Genomic DNA, 22,093 nt, shown 5'->3' on the forward strand with positions numbered 1-22,093 from the left:
ACTGGTAAACCACTAAGATTTTAACTCCAGTCTGCCAATTGCTTTGGCATTGAGATGTAGTGATGACAGTCAAGGGGCTTGTTTCTAGCTGTGTGTCTGTGGAAGGATTTTGTAGGTGTATGTTTGTATATATATATAAAAATATCTTCATAAATATATATAATTATATATATTTGGGGTGTGTGTATATAATACAATTATATACATGCACAGGTGTGTTTGTGTCTGCGTATATGTATGGTAAGTTTGTTTCAGTAGGGCCAGTAGCATCATCATCACAAATTCTGTGAAAACAGGTCTACCTGATGCAAAAATAACATTATCGATGTCTGTCCTAGCATTGCAACCTGTGAAGAGGGAACCTTTTAGGGACAATTTCTATTGCGTAGAGAGAAAGAGGACAAGATATGAGTGTGCTATTTTTAAATGATGAATTTTCATCTTTTATTTGTAAGTTCCTCAAATTTTCACAATAAGTGAAATACAATGAAAATACTTAACATATTTCAGGAAACTATACAAAGCAACGAAGCAAATTAGCTTATACTTTATACCCATTAAAAAAAAAAGTAGGTGCTGATGTGGATTTGTCCTGCAATCAAATTTTTCCATTGTGGTGAGAACTGTTTTGTTTCTTTTACCACCTCTTCTGCTTCAGAGACAGCAGAAGGGGACTAGCAGATTAGTGGCTCTGTCTTAAAAAGTGGTTGTGCACAGATATTGATGCTTTAGACAGAAGTAATGTTGGGAGGGTACAATGGGACACTGAGTTCCAAGAATTGGTTAAACAGAATGGTGTAGGATTACTTGTCTCAACAGCAAAGCTTTCTTAATGGTGTGTTTCATCTGCCAATATAATGCATTAACTTAAATTCCTTTTTCTTACATTTTAGGAGCAGGCAATACAGGACAAACTTCAAACTCTGTCACAGAGCTGTGAAAGGTATCATTATAATCTCTTTGGCATAGGAAATGTTTTATTTCTGGAGGCTGTTTTCCTCTCTCTCTTTACAAGGCTAAGCCAAATGCTTGGCCTTTGCCTTGGCTGAGAAGAGTAGCAGGAGCTGACCAGGAGGTGGAAGGGTGCAAGTCTAGGGAGAAAGCTGCAGATATTTTGTGTGCAGTGTGCCTATTCCGGCTCCTCTGACTCTTTTAATTCTTTAGTGCTGCTTTCTAGCTTTGATGTATGTACAACAGCTTTCATTTCAGCATGTAACCTTTTTTTGTTTAAAATAACTGAAGTGGTACAGTCCCTGGTTTGGATGCTGTTGAATCTGTATAAAGACATGCCACACTAGTATAATTGAGTATAGTTTATTCCCTCTTCAGACTAGGTATGCCTGTATCACCTTCTGTAATGATCCTTCCCCGGGTATGTTGTGGGTAATGTTACTGTATGTTGAGGTCACACTCAAGACAAGTAATACTAATTACAGAACTAATGATAAATAACCCCCAGAGCCAGCTCAGCACTACTCAGAAGAGAAAGCAAATTTCAATTTTTGCCAGCCCTCATCTGCCTGTTTCTGTACGCAGAAGCACAAGGGGAAATAGCAAGGTTTGGAACCAGCAGTGAGGAAGAGCCCTGGAAAGGAAGGCTAGCTGCTGGACTGGAGAGGTGCTGACTGGGGGCAGTGGCTGCTGCTTCTTGGGCAGGACTCCCCTCCCCAGACATCTGCTGCTCCAGTCCTACAGCTCCTGCTTCAGCACCAGCAGGAAGCCAGTTTTTTCAGTGTTTGGATATGGATAAGGTAGATACGAACAGTGTGTGTTCATAGGCAGCTGAATGCCTTGCCTATTGCAGGAGCCAGGATCAACTTTGTCTGTATTGATTATAAAGCTTTGGGGTTAGGATTTTAGTGACCCTTTTCTAGTCTCCTGAATAGACGAGTTAAGTTTATGAACTTTTAAGATGCCTCTCTCTTACTGATTTCGTTCTACCCCACCAAAAAAGTTAGCCTGACACAAGTCAATGCGACCCCACAACCTTAGAATGGAACCTTTTTTCCCAAGAATTTGCTGTTTTTAAATACTGCATGGAAAGCGAAATCTAATTTTCTGTGACTAGGTTAGTTCTATGAGTTCATTTTGTCTATCTAATCTGTTGTAGAAAGGCACATCAAATTTTCAGTCATCTATTGAATTCTGATTTGCCTGTTCCAGAATTGTGTTTGAGAAGCTGACAGTTGCGACTGCAGCAGCATGGAGAGTCTGTGTCAGCACACATCTCGTAGTCGTAGAGAGAGGTCCCATACTTTCCAGGTGCATAGGTAACAGCACTGGAGTTGAGTTGTGCTTTTGTAGAGTGGAGGGTAATGGCACGTGAATCAAATGGCTGGCAGTTGCAGCAAAGATATGGAGTATTTCCTGTGCACAAAATGTGTTCACTTTCCTAATGTATGAGTTACGTGTACAAGGCGGCTGCAAAGAGAGTAGAAATAAGCTGTCTGTGCAACTCATGCAGAACAAGACGACCTTAAATTTAAGCGAGGCATCCATAGTTAGACTTAAATTCCTTTATGCCTGTATGGCTAATTGAATGCAGGAATAAATTGCCCTGGAAGGTTATGAAATCTCATAGGAGCTTTGTAAGATCAATTTACACAAAACTCTGTGAGGACTGGCTTAGAGCTGATCATACCTTGAGGTAATAGATAGGCCAAATGGCCTTTACAAGGTTCCTTCCTGACATGGTTTTTATGAACCACTGAAAACTTCCTGCAAATTATTTGCATGCTGATGTTTTCTGTACGTGTCATATTACAATACGGTTGTTAGCAGCTACTGTTTTGGCTGCTAAAAATAATATACTGTTGCTAACTGGTTGTCTGGGATATTGTGGCGTAAAAACCTTCTTTCTGGTTCTTGAGATCTGCAGAGAGAGGAGAGGCAGTCTCTTACAGGTTGCTGTACTGACTTCACATGCTTTACCTTCATCTCCGGCAAACATAAACTGACTCGGTTTAGACCTTCTGCTGTGTATGTGGACTGGCAGGAGTTGAGAAGACTGGACCTTAGAAGAAGAGGAACATGTGCAGTTCAGAGAGGGACTGTAAGGATCCCTGAAGTGAAGGGATATGGGGGATTAGTGATATATTAAGAGTGATGGGACTTGCCTTTGATATTGGCAGAAATGTTAATAGATCATTTCCTGTTAGGTGTGATAGCCAGAGAACATGCCTGATTTGCATCAGTCTCTTCAGGTTCTGAGCATCTCTGAGTAGCGGGCTCAGTTTGGGCCAAAAGAATGCAAATGTGCACTCTTTTTGCAGTCTTTGTTGTGTATCTTATCTAGGCATAACTATAGTGTGGGGGGTGGTGGTTTTATTTTGGGGTTTTTCTTTTTCTCTTACAAAGCTACATGAGTCCAGATGTTGCTTCGGGTAAAGAGATGAGTGACAGCTTTGAAGGAGCAATAGGAAGTGGAAAACAAGAAGGAAAGTCTTCAAAGAAACATAAAAAATCTACACGTGCTCGTTCACGCCAGGAGAAGTCAAGCAGACCAAAACTGACCATATTAAACGCAAGTACAATCTCTTTGAGGGCAACTTTAGGATTCCTTTGGGTGTGCCAGAAATGATGTTGTTAATCTTTCCCTGCAGGTCTGTAACACGGGAGATAAGATGGTGGAGTGCCAACTTGAAACACACAATCACAAAATGGTGACTTTTAAGTTTGATTTGGATGGTGATGCACCAGAGGAAATTGCTACTTATATGGTAAGACTTGGTGACGCAGCTGCCTGCAGTCTTTTGAGGCACCAAGTTGCTGCAGCCAACTTATTCTCACATGTGCTTGTTGACCAAGCTTTCTGGAGGCTGTGGTACAGGGCATTAATCAAAACCTTACTGTTTTCCTCTTTATTTTGATGTGGCCTTATAGGTAGAGAATGAATTCATATTGCAGAGTGAAAAAGAGACATTTATTGAGCAAATGAAAGATATTATTGATAAAGCAGAAGATATGCTCAGTGAAGATACAGAAGGAGAACGAAGTTCTGATCAGGGAACGAGTCCCCAACAAGACACTGATAGACTGGAAATGAATGAGGTAAGAAATGTTAAATAAAAATTTCTAGTTTGATTCCTTTTTCTTAACAGCCAGTTATTGTAAATTAATTTACATCCTGTGTTAAATAAAAAGTTTCCTAGGTAGAAAAATAATGCTTATAGTGAGTGCTCCTTAGAATGATGCTCCTCTTGCATTGATACAAGACAGCTAGTTCTATTGTTTTGGTTTTGTTTTTTTAACAGGAGAAGCGGCAGTCTCAATTGAAGACACCTGTCTATCAACAAAATGGTAAATGTGCCTTTGAATACAATCTTAATCTCAAGGTCTAAGGCAGTGATGAGCTTATGCAGAAGTTTGCTACATTCAGGAGGAAATCCACCAGTTACTGGTGGTTGGAAATGTATCTAGAAATATGGGTATAACAGTGGTCCCTGCTGTGGCAACCTGGAAGATCACAGGGCTACCCTGGATGAATCTAACATCTGGGGGTGTGTAGGGAAGCCGTGAAGTACACAAGCTGATAATCAGTGGTAGAACAGTCAAGAAGGTATGGGCAAGCATACTCTTTCCACAACAATGACTGCATTTGGAAGAGAAAGCTAAAAGATTATGTTTGCATTGGTAATTTAATTGACATTTCTAACCTGTAAGTTTTCAGCTACATTGATATTACAGGGGCAATCTTGGCCCTCTGAACGCCATTGCATCTTATGGGTTGTACAGATAAATGGAACAGGAAGGGGAAATGGCCCTTGATTCTCTCTGTAAGTGTATGCTGGTGGGAAAAATGAAACCTGCTGAAGGAAGCACTGTTTCCAAAATTCTTGTTACTGCACCTGGTGCTGTGTATTTGCTCCATGCTGACAGGGGAAGAAGGATAATTTAGGACTTCTCTGACAAGTGCAGAAACTGGGTAATCCTCCAAACTAGACTTGGTACTCAGAAGATCTGGTTAATTTTTTTTTCCTGTAAATGTCATATAATTTTCTCAGTATACCTTTTTTAACATAACATTTATATATCTACTAATGAAAGTGAGAAAGTGTGTATAGTTCTGGTTTTCCATTTACATATGCCAGGCTTTGAGATAAGATGCGGAAGGAAATATTAGTTAGAAAACTTCCAACATGGAAAAGGTAAGCTGGATAAACTTTACAAAATTAACAAATTTTTCATTGTGAGAAAACTGTTCACAGTACCATTAATAAAATTTTCATGTACATAACTATTACCCTTCTAAAAGTATGAACAATTGAAAATAAATTTTCAAATAACGTAAAGTATGTGGCAGAATCAGGAGGCATCATCATCTCCCTTCCAGAAGTAATGAGAATCAAATTAGGAGTTGTTGATTTAATCTTAGCTAATACTTGTAGAAGTTCTGATTTTCTTTCTAAACATGGAAGTTAAGACTAGGTTTTGACGGATGATCTGGAATGAATGGAAACTATTGTGTTTACTCTTTACTTTCTTTTCATCTCTAGTTTTACATACTGGAAAAAGGTGGTTTATTATATGCCCTGTTGTGGAAAATCCTACTACTGATGCACCAGAATTTTCTCCACCGGTGCCTCAGAGTACACAGCAATCTGAAGCTCCAGGTAGTTACAAACTTTAAAGAAAATGTTTTCTTTTCTGAAGTTGCCTTGTCATTTCTATTCTCACCTGACTTAGTTGTGATTGTTTCATTTCATTTAGTTGGAGGAAGAAAACGATGAATTTTAAGTCATACATTTTAAGTGTGTTTCTGGTATTGAATGAAATCAGGAATATTTTAATTTTAGGACAGCCTCAGTATTTTAACTCTGCCTTACACTATAAAGTAGCTGAAGCTCTAGCCACTGCTGTTTAATAAGCAGTGTCTTTTCAGTGAAATATCTTTCTAAAATGTATAATTTTAGGTTCTGATTTGACTGGTATAACAGTTATTTTCTGACAGGACGCACTAATGGGTTATGGCTACATGTGGTTATCACTGCAGCTAACCAGGAAGTTTTGCAGTAACTTTCATTCTGTGCAGCTTAAAGTTAACCTGATGTTTTTATGCTTTCTAGACCTGGAGCAGATGGATGATCAGCAAGTGAGCTCTGTGGTGACGGATCCACCTGTTGTCTTAGCTGGTCAGCAGCTTCCCCTACAAGCAGGTGTATGTGACAGCCCCATTGGAGCCTCTCCATCTTTGGCACAAGTTCCTGCTGCAGCATCTTCTGCCAGTTTACCGAGCCAGGCAGAGTTTTCAGCTCCAGCACTACTGGGGTCTGCTCCAAATATTCTAGAGCAGGTGGCTGCTAATGGAGGTCAGCTGGAGTATTCTCCACTGAAGTCAGTGATGCCTGCTCAGCCAGGTGCTCCTGCCCCACATGCTGCCTTGCTGGAGGAGTGTTCTGATGCTCTCCTTGTTCCTCAGCACCTGCAGCTGCAGGCTGACGAGGGCACCTGTGTCCCTGATGTAGAGATAGCCTGTTGCAGTGTTGGGCCACACAGGTCAGTCCCGGCAGCTCCTGCAAAGGTGGCAGAGCTCTGCCCGCTCCCTGTGCTCCCGGATGCCATTGTTTTGGAACGGCAGCCTGCGGCACAGGTGCCTCACCTGCCAGAGGCCAGCCAGACTGGTATGGTGCAGCATCCTTTCATGAACCAAGCGTTCCCTGCAGCTGCTGCATCCGATCCTCTCAGTCTGGCAGGGTCTCAGCTCCAGAGCCCTACTCAGGTACCAGTGGCTGCATCCCAGCAGCATGTGATGCTGTCCCAGGTGCAGCCTGTAGCCTGCGCAGGAATCAGTCTGCTGCAACAGCAGCAGCCAAGCACCGCTGAGTCTGATGGAGAGGGACCACCCAGGGTGGACTTTGTTGACAACACAATAAAAAGCCTTGATGAGAAATTGCGCAATTTACTTTACCAGGAATATGTTCCTACTTCTTCTGCATCAGCAGGGACTCCAGACACCTCTGTCCCATTAGAACAGGGTGACAATGAATTTAACTTGCCACATCTTCCTGAAGACCAAGTTTCCACATTGACGTTGGATTTGAGAGAGCCAGGCCATAGCATTGCAGATACTGGCCAGGAGGTGAAAGCTGCTGCTGAGGCCCAGTCAGAGCCACTCATACCATCTGAGATCTCACCCTACCCGATACTGGTTAGTCCAGCAATGACTCTGCCGTTTATACCCCCAAATCCAGCTGTTGGGGACACCACCAAAGCAGAGCTCAGAACCAATGAGCCTGTGGTAGGACATGTATAGATTTCTTGGTTCTCTAAACATTTTATGTTTCTGCTCCTGGGTATATTACCTTTTGTCGGTTGACTGCTTTCCAATGTGAAAGTTCTCTGAAGTTTTTACTGTCAGATGCGTTCTGACTCATTTTAGATAAATGCTTGTTAGAGAAAGCCTAACTTTTCCTTTGGGTTTAAAAGCAGTATAATATCTTAACTCATTCTCCTCCTCTCGTGTCCTGTTTCTAAAGCAGACAGAAATGTGATAATTTTTATTGTAGTTTAAGAATGTAAAACACATGAAGGTGTATAATCATTCAAATTCTGATTAAGACAATCATGCTTCAATAGGAATTTTTTAAAATACAAACTAATGTCAGTTTTTATAATGCCTGCCTTTCAAGTCAGTCTGAATAAAATAAACACTTCAGGAACTGTAGCTTTGTTCAAGTTCTGTAGCTAAAGGAAGACACTCTGTAGGTAGAAGCTTGCTCTGCTTCCAGTAATGGTTTCTTTCGTCTTTTCCTGAACTTGGCAGAGCAAGACTTCACTGGGAAGCATCTAAAGAAATCTGGAGCAGGTGGTCTGGGTTAAATAACTCAACATTTTGATTGTGCACCTGCCTTGTGTTCTTTCAGATAAAATCCTGAGTTTATGAAATTCAACAGATTTGCAGCACTTTCTGCTGGAAGATCAGTGTATATTTTACTTGAAAAGTAGCATTTCTGGAGATAATTACATCACCATTAGCAAGGATGAGGCTGTTCTTTGTAGTGCCAGCTGGATGAACTGTATCAACTGCTTGAAAGATGCTGTATGTTACAGGAAAGACGGCTGCACTTGAGTAACTCTTTAGCACATATTGTTTATAATGATAAATGACTCTCTACAGCAGATAAAATTCTCTCTCTATGAAAGGTGTTATGTCTCTCCAGTAACTTGAATTTGTCCTGTTAAAATCTGTGCCGGTAAGAAAAGAGAGACATACAATTTCTGAAGACAGACATACTGATGAAGAATGTACAGTCTGGAAAAGCAAACCGAAACAAAACCCCAAACTGATATATATAATTCCGTCCCAGTTTTTTAATAACTTAGGCTGCAGTTCCCTCTGTGACACTGCCACTGGGTTTTTTGTCTTCCAAGGGAGGAAAAAAAAATGGAGGAGTTGAAAGAAAAGCTAGAAGGCCACCTCCACAGACACTACAAAGTAGTGTAATATTCCACAATAGTGTGAGAGCAGAGAGGGAGAGAGGGGGAAGGGAGAATGCATTGCCTTTCTGCTTTGTGCATGAGACTGAAATTCTTTTTCTTTTTTCTTTTAACTGAAAGTTTGAAAAGTCAGAGGTCATTGGCATCAGTGCTCATTCCTCAGAAGCAAGAGGTGGGTCAGCAAGCAGAAAAGGTAATGCTCCTTTCAGTGATGAATGGCAGTGACGCATCTAATCAAGTGCATGGTCCTCTTCTCCAGTGTCCGCTTGTTGCTCACCCTTCTGGTTAACTGCAGAGCACCGCCCAGCACAAGGCATTTCTGATCCTGTTGTAATATAACTAATGTTAAACATCTCACTTCTATCAAGCTTCCTAGAAAGAAACTGCCTTGCAGGCAGGCTTATTTTAAACCATAAATATGTAATACATGCCTGCGGTGTGGTACTCACATGGAAGGCTACATTCCAAATAATAAATTTCCAGTGCCCTTAAAAAGTCCAAACAAAGTCCCTCGGATTTCCTGGGTTTCATAAAAACATGTTGACAAAAATAACATGAATGAGGGTAGCCCCTCTGGGGGGGAAGCCTGTAAGATTTTCAAGGGAAGTACCCTAGAGAACTACTAAAGAGTGCTTTTCTTCAGGTACTTGTAGATACAACGGCACTTTTTATAATAACATAGTAGTAGCCATAGTAAGAAACCGGATATTTATCATGCTCCATTTACCTGTCTTGCAAGTCATGGGAATTTTTAAGGGCTGAGGAACTCAAAACTGCTCCTGCTGTCTTGGGTGGGGTTGGGGAGGGCTTATAATATACTTTTTTTTTTGAGATTGTCATGGCAAAGCTGGCTCCCAGGTTTGTGCAACAATGTAGATCATTCTTATCCTGGTGGGTGTAGATTGGCCACTGCTTTTAGGTCAGTGTGAGAGGGGAAAACTGAGTAGCCTGCATTCATCTGTCTCGCTACAGACAAAGAAAAGAGAGTATGCAAGTGGAATGTAGCCATGTGTAGTAAAATTAATGTATCTTAGACACCATCAAGCAGTGATGTATTTCACCATTTCAGAAATATGAAGTGACAGAGTTTTGCCTTATGCACACTCTATACAATGCGCCATAAGAAAGCAGCTTTCTGAAAAGCTTGTGTTTATTGGTTTAATTTCAAAACCAGTGTCTGGGTTGTGAAATAGTTCCATCTTGATTACAGCCAGTAATATTTTGCTTCTTGCTTGCTTCTGTTGTCTGAGTAACCATCTTTTGAGTTGAAAATTTCCACTTTCAGCAATGTGCGTTTAACTTCTTTTCAGGGACTTTTAATTGTTGGTGTCAGTATCTGTCAAATGAAAGGTGTGAAATACCAGTCCATCTGTGGTCAACTGCAGCATTTTGTATGCATGAATAGCCAAGTGCAATTACTTTTCTGAGAAATCAAGAACACCATAGTAATGGCGGCCCAACATACCATGCAGATTTCATTCCTCTTCTGATTTTCTCCTTAAAAATTTCCAACTAATGAAATTCCACACTCCTATTACTACTTGAATTCCCCAAATCAATAGAATTCCCCAAATCAATAGAAAGCGCCTACCTGCAGATATTGTATATTGTCATCGGTAGTGCCTCCTGTATTATAGCTCCTGCATTACAAAGATTGGATATTTAAATTATTCTTCAGTGCTACACTTGATGTTTCAGTTTATCACAATAAACACGTTGGTTTTTATCAGACTAAAGCATTCCAGACATGAATATATATTTTTTTTCAAACTTGTAAAACAGGTTCAGCTGCAAGCTTCACTTCAGCTCCTGCTACTACAACAAAAGGCCTCCTTCAGGTAACCAGAATCTAGGAGCAGTTTTATGCTTGATTTTTACAGTTACTTTCAAAATTAATCTCCATTATTTTGTCCAGGTTGCACCTACATCATCAAGCATAACTAAACAGATGGAAACTTCTAAAAGGAACGAGAAAGCAAAGACTGTGACTTCGTCTGCACACACAGATAATGTAACACAGATATCTACAGCAGATGGGGTGATAAATAACCTTCAAAGGGATGACTCTCTAGACTCTGGTTCCTATGGAAAACAGGCTGAAATTCATGATAGCAGTACACCAGCCAAAACTATTGGCAGGTTTTCAGTAATCAGCACGCAGGATGAATTAACTTTAACGGCACCACACTGCTTAAGGTTCTCGGCACCCCCAGATGTCTATTTGGATGAGCTACCTTCAAGTCCTGATCTGAAGACAGCTGTCCGACGGGTGCAGACAGCCTCTTCTGTCGATGTCCTCTGTGACCAGGGTTCGAGTGATTCTGCTGATGAGCCTTTCCATCTTCAGTCAGCTGCTGCTGTCCAACTGTCCCCCCCAAGCAGTAGTGCAGCCACTGACTTAATTAAAAAAGCAGCTGCTTTTCTGCAAAGATCTGGCAAAGCTAGCTCACTAGGCCTTGATTCACCAAATGGGCAAGGAACAAAAATTCCTACCATCAACATAACATCTTTCCACTCACAGTCATCCTACGTGAGCAGTGACAATGACTCAGAATTTGAAGATGCAGATATGAAGAAAGAATTGCAGAACCTGAGAGAAAAGTATGTCAGGTTTGCAAACAATGCTAGGGAAGCTTGTGTTAAGAACTCTAGGCAGAATCTCTGCACGTGATGAGCAAATGCATGGTTTTTCGTAGCTGTAACGAGTGAACTGGTTCTGGGCAAATTAAACATCACTGGGACCTTCCCCCAAATGTCATACTGCATCTTTTTGTGCATCACTTTGTCAATTCCGTTTAGAAGAATAATTCAATAACAACTTTTTAAAATGCCAAAACATGTCTGCTGTGACACCTAGTTTCCTTGTGGAAAAGATATGTTGATATAGTAGCAAACAATAGCACTTGTATGTCATAGTAGGGTCCCATGTGGACACTATTTAAGGTGGCCTGGAAGTAACCTGGATGCTTGCATAGACCAGTGCCATCGTGTTCTCTTCATGCTCTTCCCCATAAGAGTGATTTAGACCATCAGGTCTACGGACCCATCACTATTACCAGACTTGCTTTTACAGTAGATGACCTTGTATCTATTAGGCAGATGAGCCCGTTGCTTCACCTCCCATCAGATCTCTCATCAAGTAATTGGTCCAGTCTTGGCAGGAGGCTGGGTGAGCCTGGCAGGAGTCTCTCATGCTGCCAGTCCTGAGAGCTAGCTTCTTTAAATTTGAACATTTTCTTTCTTTCCTGGCAGGTGGTGGGTAAAACTAGCATTATATGTTAGTTTAACCAATATGTTAAACTTTATCTCAAGGTATAATGGTTTTACTGAATACAGATGATGCATCTTTTTCAAAACAGAACGACAGTAATACAAATCTTTTATCCTGACTTTATGGCATCATGAAATCTGCATTATAAATAAGGTAATGATTCATGTGCTAATGGTGTTTTTATGGGAAGCACTTCTATTTCTCTTCATGTTGAACTCCTTCAAATTGATGTATATGCCTTGAGAGTTAACTTTTTTTGAAGACACTGGTTTGAAAAGATAAATTCTGGAATAGTTTGCAGTTGCTGTCAGACCTCATGTCAAACTCAGTTGTTTTTGCTGAGGATGCTGAAAAGCTTTTTAGCTGTCTAGGATCCCATCCTATAAATGAATATTTGAGAAGTCAGTCACCATATTTGCCAGGTAGATTGTTATAACTTCACATACTCTTAGATGAGCAGTTGATTGTTTTATAACCAAAGACTGTTTTGTTTCTTTTTTAAAAACTAATTATGCCATCAAGATGTGGTGCTTTATCAAATACATCACTAGCAGAGTTCTGTATTTCTTATGTTTAGGCATATGAAAGAAATTGCTGAACTTCAGACTCAGCAGAAGAATGAGATAGAGGCACTGTATATTCGGTTAGGGAAACCCCTTCCTCCCAACCTGGGGTTCCTTCACTCAGCCCCACCAAGCAGCCGTCGCCGAAGAACCAGCAAAAATAAACTGAAAGGCGGAAAACTGTTAAACCCTCTGGTCCAGCAGCTCAGGAGTGGAACATCAAGCACAAGTATGTACACTAGGTTCCTTTCCATATGCCTGTCGTTTGTGTTGGTTGTGGTTCTGCTGTGTAATTGCATGGACTGCAGGAAAGACACTGAATTTTTCTTGGTTTTAATACTGTGACTCAAATTTGCATACTGCAAACTGTTTTTGAAGTGGGCTTCCTTTGGGACAGGCTTATTACAGCTGCCCAGTGCTGAACCATACATACCTTTTCTGCATTGGTTACAATGCTTGGCAGAGAAACAATATTCCCCTTTAATTTGGAATACAGCCTGGCTATGTTTTCTCATCCTTTCTCCAAATGCAACTTACTGATGTTTATATTCACTTCTTAGGTGCTGTTATCCTCTAGTGGTTATGTGCTGTATCTCGTTGTTGTTTATTTTTTCCTACAAGATGCCATATAGAAAAGATTGGATTGCATTTGCTCCCGCAAAAGATGGGAAGTAAAAACAGTTATAAAACTGTGATGGATGCTTTGACCATCTGAAAGAGTTTGGGATTTTTCAAACAGTAGTACAGTCTTGAGTCGTTATCTCTTTGAAAAGTATAAAGGTATAATTCAACTGGGAAATGTTGATATACCCGAGTACCTATTTCTTCATTAAAATGTAGAATAGAACATGAATAATATTTCTTCAACTAATTCATGCTGTTATTTAGAGGAGCAGCAGCACTTCCAACATTAACCCTGTATTTCAAACCTGGTAGCTCTCATTTTCAAAGTCACTGCATCGTAGGTCCACTTCAAATTTCACTGCACCAATCTTAATTTGAGACAGAGTGTTTTGGAGGTTTCTGCTTTTCATTAAGGATTTCAACTGATATAGGAAAAGCAAAGATATTCAGAGGCAAGATATTCTGCAGTCCAGCTTGAATCTCATTATTCTTGCCTACAGGAACTGAAGCAATGTTCAATGCTTTATACCTCTTTAGCTGCTGCTTGGCTGACATGCATAGGTTTTACTTCCTTTCCTTGTGATGAGATAATCTGAATGTCCGTTATCCTTGGTCCATTCACTTTCCAGTTTATTCTTGGGTTGTTCTCTAGCCATTTTTCCCTCTGTCTATTCACAAACCCCACATCTGTCTCCACTCATGAATCTTGGCTCATATCAGTGTGCTACCCTAGTCCAAAGAATTTAAGTTTATTTCTACGTATGTCCCTATTCTCCTTTTGTTTCCTTCTTGTCTTTTTTTTTTTTGGTCACTTGCAGTTAGAGAACAGAGATATTCTCAGACTGCTACTTTGGTGCATGCTTTCCTTCACGCATTTCTTCTGTGTTATTTTCCAGTTTTTTGAGGCATTGTGTAAAGTTCACATTATCTTGAGAATCTGTATTCCTGCCTGAATCTTCTCATCCTTGACTGTGTAGATTCCTTACTTTTGGCCTTCCTAGGTCCTTTCTCAGGGATGAAGAGCAGGCAGTTTCTACTGGTTATTGATGTAATTGTCGTTCCCACTGTTAGACAGTTTTGCTGATAAGTCCACGTAACAAATAGTTACAATGGTATTCTGGTGGTAAAACCTCTTTACCAGAGATATCCGTGTAGCACTATAAAAAGACAGCTATAAATAAAGTTCTTCATGTCTTTGTAGCAACTCTTTATTTCTCTCTATTTGCTTACTTTTACCTTTCACATTTGAGAGCAAACCTACATGTTTCGCTCTTGTTGTTCTGTGCGTTCCACCTCCTACTTAGGCACTTCTGCAGCTCGCTCTCTATTTCAGCGGTGCTGCTTGTGAGGTCCTGACTCCAGCCTTTCTGAAAAATGCAGAAAAGAAACTAAAAATCAAACCTACTCTGTAAGCTTCTTGGAAAAACTGGATGAGCGATCGTATATGTAGATTATTTTCTGGTGCAGGCTACCCGTAAAGTCTGTGCTTCATACAGTGCTTCAGAATTGTAAAGCACTGTTCCTCTTGGTGGCAAAGTAATGAATATTTTTAGGCATGGCTTTTTATTCAGTGGTTTCCTAGCATTTTTCATTGCATATATTTTGTTTGCTCTTTCAGGTAATCTTTCAGACTCTAAAGACTTACCCCACAAAGAAACAACTAAAACTCAGCCTGGATCTCCTGAAGCTGCAGCAGTAACTTCCCCTGCATCAGCCACCTTTGGAAAGGCTGTTCAGACACAGCAGCCGTGCTCTGTCAAAGCCTCTTTGTCTTCTGACATCTGCTCTGGCTTAGGCCCCGAAGGAGGTGACGTGAATGCAAGCTCTGGCCAAGGTGATTTTTTTTTTTTCATACCAGCTGTTCAGCATGTCTTGCAGCACATGCTAAAATTAGTTCCCCTCCCTTATGCTTGAAATTTTTAGGACTGGATTTCATTTCTAGTGATATAGGAACTTGAACCTTTGACAATCCAAATTACTGGCTTATCTTTAAAAAGATCATTGCAGTGTTGTCAGAATAACAAAAGTTAAAGTATCTTACCAAGTGTTAAGAGTTAACACTCAAGAAGGCATGCTAATTTTTAGGAGAGAAATACCTTTTAATTTTGCCATCAGTGGCTTTATACTGACACCTTTTCTGGAGTCTGCATTACAGATTTCTGAGAAAAAAGAGGAAAGCGAAAAAGATATAAAAGGATAAGAGATAGTCTCCTGTGGTTCATTTTGGGCTTTGTTTTTAGCTCCTTGATACTGGTAGACCCAGAGTTCCTCACTGGAAACTACCAAAATATGTTGGGGGTGGGGGGAGAAGCAAGGAAGAAAAGGAGAAAAAAAGAAAAGGAAAAAAATAAAGGAAAACCAAAACCAGAGAACCAAGTTATGCTTCCTTTATCTAAGGTGTTAAATTTGTGCATGCCTTTGAAGTCCCAGCTAAATGACTGTGGATTGGCTGTGTTCCCCAGTCCCAACCTGATACTTCTGTGTATTGCACACCTCCATAGGCTTTGACTGATCTTGTTGCCATGCATATTGGAAGTTATAATGATGATTAAAATACCTTCCTCTCATTGCACATCCTGCCAAACTAATCTACAAAATATCTATCTGTTCTCTTCTGCTGTTATTGCATCCTTTGTGTATGGTCAATTAACTTACTCCTCTTTGGCAAAGTTAAAATGGAGATGTGGATGTTTAACTAACAAAGCTGATTTGACTGATGGTATAGGACATCTGATCACAGCTACTTGTACTTTATAAGTGTCTTTGTTTTCTTCCCTTTATATTCATTTGCAGGCTGGACGGTTTTCCACCAAACGTCTGAGAGAGTGACCTATAAATCTAGTAGCAAACCTCGTACCAGATTCCTCAGTGGACCTGTGTCTTTGTCCATCTGTTTGTATTTGTTCTTTTGTATTTTATCACAGCCCATCTTTCTTTTACCCCCTTTTCCAATTCCATCTCTCTAATATGTTTGGCAGGATGCCCCTTTTTCTGAACCATCTTTTCTTTCTTTTTCATCTTTCTTTCAAGTAATCATCATGAACACACCTTATTTATATTAATTTTTCATATGAAAGCTTTTTTTGCACTGCTTTTGGCTCGTGCCTGGGCACCAAAAGCATGTGTGGAAGATCTCATCATTTATTATATAGCTTTATGGTAAATTTTACCCTGGACTTATCAAAGCTTTTGTACTTTGTGATTTATGTTGAAGTAATTTTATTTGCAATGTGGCAAATATACATGTCTGCTGTCCCGGTTCCAGCGACAACAAAAAGAAATCCATCCTTCTGTAGACGAATGGTCTCTTTCACACATGTTTGGACTATGAAGACATGCATGTAGCAAGCTGATACAAAACTAGAAGGTCACTGAAGGGTATAACTTCAATACAAGGGCTGTATTAACACGATATACAGTACTGTTTATATCCACTCTATTTTCTTTAATTTTTTTCCCCGCTCTTTGCATGTGGAAATGCTGAGACAATAGTGCTCCAGCTAGTTCTTCCAAAATCTGTTTTATAGGTGGGCTTTTCCCCATGCATTCACTTTAATTACTTTAAGTGAGCAACTTTTTAACATACTCGTAAGCAGCAGGAAGATCTGGTTATTCCAAGGGAGAGTACCATCAACATTTTTTGTGTAAGCTGATCTGGCTGAAGCACTTCACTCAGTTTATTTTCTTATGACCTTATGTGACCTCAGAGATGAAGTCAAATTAGCAGTTCATCAAAACATAAATAAGTAAAAAGCAATATCGGATTTTCAGATGATACTTTGAAATGCATTGCTAGGATCCAGTATTTTTTGTTTCAAGTAATTGCGCACCTGCTATTTGTACCCTATTTGTATGACTTCTAAAGTAATTGGCAATTCAACCAAATGACATCAAGCTACTTAATTAAAAAAAAAAAGACCTTTTTATCCAATCATATATGCTGCTTTTTAGGCAACCAGATTTTGCTTGTACAATAAAGATATGTTGTGCTGAACAGGTACTATAGGCCACTTACATAAAACATTAGGAAGGCTAATAATGTTCTTGAGAAAATGGTTAACTGTTCATCTGCATTAATATCAGATCTCCCATTGGAGTTCTACATTGCTCATCATTATCCAAGTGGTGCAGATCAAAGGCACAAGACTACTCAAATACGCTCCTCGTAATTTTAGGAATAAACAATTTTTTTAAAAATAATCTTGATTTTTTTTTTCATGTTTGAGGTCCCTAAAAGTCCAAACACTCTCAGGTTCTTGAAAACTGATGTTTACTGCTCGGCATACTGAACTTATTATCATGCAAGTTTTAAGAACTGTTGAAGTCATGAGACAGTTTTCAATTCAGGCATTTTTTATGAGAACCTGAGGGGAATTCTCAGTTCAAATTTTCACATTTTGTATAATAATGGAGATAGTAGTTTCTTCCTCTGCGTGTGTAATTCTCAGAAGTTGTTTCATTAATCTTTCATAGAATTTCCAACCCCTACCATTCTGTGATTCTGTAATTGCTATTCAGTAGGATGCAAAAAGGCTGGGAGATGGCATTTAAAAACCAGTTTATTAAGAATATTTGGGTGCATGGATATTGTGAATGAAACCAAGGGAATATGTAAATCCTTCAAATCATGGTTTCCCAATGCTTAAATAACTTGGCATGACTAATTCCTTTCTGTTCTCAGCCCATATGCTCTCTTCTCTGTTTCTTCTGGGCAAAGTGTTCGGAAAGGAGGTTTGTACTCCCCCATTTCTGAGTCATACAAGGAGATGGACTGAGTTTCAGGCACTTAACCCTAACACATCCATCCAAAGTCACCGCTGCTCAGAGTGCAGCTTAGTTTCAAATACTGCCTGTCACTTGAGTTGCTGGACAGTTTTCCACAGCTGAATTATGGGTAGGTTTTGATGGGGACAGGTTATTTAGCTTCTTTTCCCAGTGAGTCCAACAGATTGGTAGTGTGTGTGTGATGAAGATGAGGTTGCATGTGGCCCTGTTGTTTCCCAAGGGTGGCTGGGGCTGGGACTGCTGCTGGAAGTATGTAATGCTGGTGGTTCCATTGAGCTGGTATCCAGAGCAGTTATGACCATGGGCCTCAGGAAAAATAATGCTAGATGATGATAATGGGAATGCCAGCTGGTTCATGCCCCTTCCTCTCTGGAAGGGACATAGGTTGACCCAGCATGGAGGCAGAGCCAAGTGTTTGGACTAGGTGCTAAACATGTTTGCATCTTTGCTTCATGCTTGAGCAAGGAGAGAGAGTGCTGGAGACAGTGAGCAAATGCTGGGCATACGGGGCTGGGATGTGGCTGCCCAGTGCAGGCAGCTCGGTGGCGTGTCTGGGCAGGTCAGGGTGCTGGGTCTAGTCTACAAGTTGAAGTTTCCCTGGGATTTTTTTTTGTTTGCTTGAGAGCTGTTGGGAAAAGCCGCACTGGATTTTCAGAAATGCTCTGAATCTATACATTTGATTAAGGAAAAATAGTCCTTTGGGGAGCTTGGATAATCCAGTGTGAAGCCCATACTATATTAGCAGACAAATTAGCAGCACGCTTTTAAAAAGAAATGTTCAGATGCATTAAAGATAGCTCAAACAAATATCTTGCCCTGGTTACAAGATCCATCAAACTTAAGCGCTTTCACAGTGTTTTCCCAGAACAGCTTCTTGATCTGTTCCCCATGTCCAATATTGAGTTTTCCTTTGCACTTTTTATGGAATAAAATACTTTTATGAGCTTCAGCATAATCTTAGCCTGAGCTCCTTCCCTGGGTTAAATTGCAAGGGTGCCTTAGGGAAGAGTTTGTGCTGATTGTGAGTGGAATTTTCAAAAACTTTATTTGGCTTAGGCTTGTAATCTTCTGTAAAGCAATTTTTGTCAGGTCTGTAGTAATTGATATATTGTATGCGCATATGCAATTATGGAAATGGTCTAACAGTTTCTTGCCATTTCAGTTTTATTTTAGCTTTCAAGCTTTTTGGCAGCTGTTAGAGTGCAAGTATGGGACAGTGGATTTTTACTGTCCTTTATGATAGAATAGCTACTTTATTTCTCAGATAAGAAATCTGGAACTGGAGGTAAAACACTATGCTGAACTTTTGGAGTCTTAGATTAAATCTTAATTATGATTCATTTCCTTAACTCTATTTTAGAAGTAACATAATCTGGTGAATTAGGTTTACCAAGTGCATTTTTAATTGGATTTGAATTTAAAACCAATTGTAGCCAATGATTGTCAGTCCCTGCATCAGGCAATATCACCACTTAAATAATGTTTCTCATCTCCCAAGCAATATGCTGGAGTGATACAATTTGGAAGAAATAGCTCTCTTTTTGGTGATTGACTCTCCTGTAGTATTTTCCATGACACTGGCACCACTCATGCAGGTATTTTGTGAATCTGTGTAGTACCACTGTTCTCTGGCTTCCTTACATGTATGGGGGCCCCAGGTTTGATTTAGCACCTGAGGTGCATATAAACTTGTGACTCGGTTTTCAGGAAGCAGAGTGTTTGGTGATTAAACTTTTTTATGTGCATTTCAGCACATATTGTAGTCAGCTGCCTGCATTTATTTTTCACAGGCAGTTCCTTTTCATTTGCATACATATTGTGCCAAATACTACCTATTGCTACATGCAGAATGCTGCAGGATAGTTAGGAAAATAGCATTCTAGTATTACTGCCAGTGATGTTTACATAATGGGAGTTGCTAGCTAACTTTGAGATAGGCAGGTAAGGTCTATCTGAGGGAAGAGGGGAAAAAAAATTAAAAACAATGCGGATTGTTCAGTTGTAAATGTGACTTTTATTTGTTATCTAGGCTTTGAGATGAGAAACAAACTTGGTCGTGCTTGCATAAGACATTTACTGTAGTCATGTCCTTCTGATTTTCCTGGAATAGAAACCTCATTAAACTATATGAAATAAGGAAATCTTTCAAAGTAATCCTTCTGTTCCTCCTCATGCCACCTGTAGCAAAACAAACATTTCTTCTCCCTTTTTTTCCTCCCTCTTTACTTTTTCTTCCTCAGTCTCTGACTGATGTCTCTCCTTTCTCATTTGAAGACTCATTCAGAGCCTATGTCAACCTGGACCTGCAATATCTGAGCTTAAAGCTGCATTTCTGGCACAGTAACATAAAATATCGACACTGGTTTGCTGTAGAGAAAAAGCACATCCATCCTGTATCTTGCTTTTTGCCCCACTCTCTGATTTTGCTCATGTTTTCAAGTGCTTCTTCACAATAAACTTGCCATGCCCCATGTCAGATATTCATCTCCTCCCATACCATAATGATATTCTTACCAAGTCCAAAATACCTTTCAGGAAATTTTGGCACTCAAATAGAAACAGTGCTTATGTCTGGCAAGATCTGACAGTCAAGTAAGATTCTTGGTACACTTCTGGCACTCTGTCTATCCAACAGAATATGTAAAATCATGATGAAGGATGTAATGAGATAATGATGAAAAAAAAACATGTGGTTTGGTTAAATGAAAACTCAGCTACTCTGCTGGATTGTTCTTCTGCACTTGGACAAGGGATAAGGGAAATTCAGTCATGGTTACTTTCAGTTGAAGTTCAGAATCTCACATCCAGACACAAATCGTAATAATAAAGTATTTTGAAGCAATTGGCCTCAGACCTGCAGAACAATGTATCTTTTTGGACTTGTAAAACAGGACTTTTAGGGTTGTTTTACAGTTTGTCTTTGCAGCCAGACTAGCTTGACTTGTTCCTGAAAGCATTTTTGGCCTCCTATCACTAACTGAATTGACATCATTTCCTGCATAAGTAGAGTAGGAATCAAAACCTCCTGTTAGGAAGCCAAGGCAATTAAAACCAAACAAAAAACCTCAAACAAACAAACAAAAAATAATAAAACAAACCCTCAAACAAATGCATCTTTAAGTCGTGAGACCTTGGCATGCTATTATACTTTTCAAAGCTTCTGAATGGCTGCACATTAAGGAAGGTTTGAGCTGTCCAGTTATTTAGACTTCCTTTACTCACCTGAACTGCTGACTTTGTCTGTCCTTTCTTGCATAATAACTACTTTTGATTGCTTAAAAGTACAGAAGCTTGTCCGTCAGATCTGTTGTGTTTAGTCTTACCTAATTCTGTATGTCTTGTATTGTTTTACCTTGTAGGGTCCACCTTGAAACGACTATGTCTAGGCAAAGATCACAGTAGTAGTAACTATCCCATTTTTGTTTCTCAGTATTTCCGTTATGGCATGGGATATTTTGCTTTATTATTATTTTTTACTAAAAGCTAGTTTTTTAATAAATGAAGCTGGTGCACTTATACTGATATGAAATTAGAATGTATAAATTGTGATACTTTCATAATAATGCATGTGCTGTGATGTCTTGGGAACCACGCATGCTGCAAGACAGTTGTGGTATTCTTTGTGTGTGAGACTGCACGCATGCGGCAAGGAAACTGGATTCAGTGTTTGTCTTTCTGAAATACACACCTTTATATGACTGCAGTTCTTCTGCTGGAGGAATTTATAGCTTAAAACAATCTCTTTCCTGTTGAACTGCATGAAATATTAAAAACTAATTGAAGAGCTTTCCTGTCAAAATACTTATTTTTCTCACTGGTCCCTTCTCCCAAGCAAAGGAAAAGGAAATGAGCAATATTCACTTAGATTTTATGTTGCAGGTTGAATGCATGATCATTTAAAGGTTATTAACATATATAACCATAGGACTAATTGGTTTACTCGGTTTCATTAGCTGGTAACTGATTAACAGAAAAAAGAAGACTGAATGTTCATGTTTGATTATATAATAATTTTACTACAGTTCTATGAACTTTTTGCTTGGAGAGATGGTCTTTCAAATCTTTAGCTATATCAAATAAGTTAGCTTAGGTCAAATTCAGGCACCTTCAGTTGCTGTTCCCTGCCAATCTTGCTATGTCAGACTTGCAGTCACCTACACATAAAAAGGGACAATTTTGTTTTCCCCTAGTTCTTCTAGAAATAACTAAACATATAAAACCAAATCTCTGTCGATACTCTCCCTGTCTGCTTTTATCTATACCGAAAGCTCTTTGTCTCAGAAACTTGCACACCCACTATGTCCTCCTCTCTCTTTTCTTCTATACACTCATGGTCCTGATGGGGTTTTTTCCCCAAAAAATATCCAAATGGCAGAGTAAATGGTCCTAACATCATCGAGAGAGATTGAGGGTT

General features: G+C 39.6%; 1 protein-coding gene across 8 annotated transcripts in view; it reads left to right on the top strand.

Annotated features, from left to right (window-relative positions):
- Window positions 1-22,093, top strand: part of WNK2 (WNK lysine deficient protein kinase 2) — a 124,777-nt gene that overhangs the window by 84,359 nt on the left and 18,325 nt on the right. For 6 of the 8 annotated variants that reach the window (XM_064454276.1, XM_064454270.1, XM_064454271.1 and 3 more), the window contains 14 exons: window positions 894-943; window positions 3,358-3,523; window positions 3,603-3,719; window positions 3,883-4,050; window positions 4,254-4,299; window positions 5,496-5,612; window positions 6,066-7,147; window positions 8,557-8,629; window positions 10,219-10,274; window positions 10,352-11,037; window positions 12,285-12,499; window positions 14,513-14,728; window positions 15,688-15,786; window positions 21,039-21,083. In XM_064454276.1, coding sequence (XP_064310346.1) covers window positions 894-943; window positions 3,358-3,523; window positions 3,603-3,719; window positions 3,883-4,050; window positions 4,254-4,299; window positions 5,496-5,612; window positions 6,066-7,147; window positions 8,557-8,629; window positions 10,219-10,274; window positions 10,352-11,037; window positions 12,285-12,499; window positions 14,513-14,728; window positions 15,688-15,786; window positions 21,039-21,083 — 3,136 coding nt within the window. The remainder of the gene's footprint in view (window positions 1-893; window positions 944-3,357; window positions 3,524-3,602; window positions 3,720-3,882; window positions 4,051-4,253; window positions 4,300-5,495; window positions 5,613-6,065; window positions 7,148-8,556; window positions 8,630-10,218; window positions 10,275-10,351; window positions 11,038-12,284; window positions 12,500-14,512; window positions 14,729-15,687; window positions 15,787-21,038; window positions 21,084-22,093) is intronic. The other 2 variants (XM_064454274.1, XM_064454275.1) reach the window with 2 other exon arrangements.

The sequence above is a fragment of the Phalacrocorax carbo genome, chromosome 6 (assembly GCF_963921805.1).
Source record: "Phalacrocorax carbo chromosome 6, bPhaCar2.1, whole genome shotgun sequence".
Classification (NCBI taxonomy): Eukaryota; Metazoa; Chordata; class Aves; order Suliformes; family Phalacrocoracidae; genus Phalacrocorax; species Phalacrocorax carbo.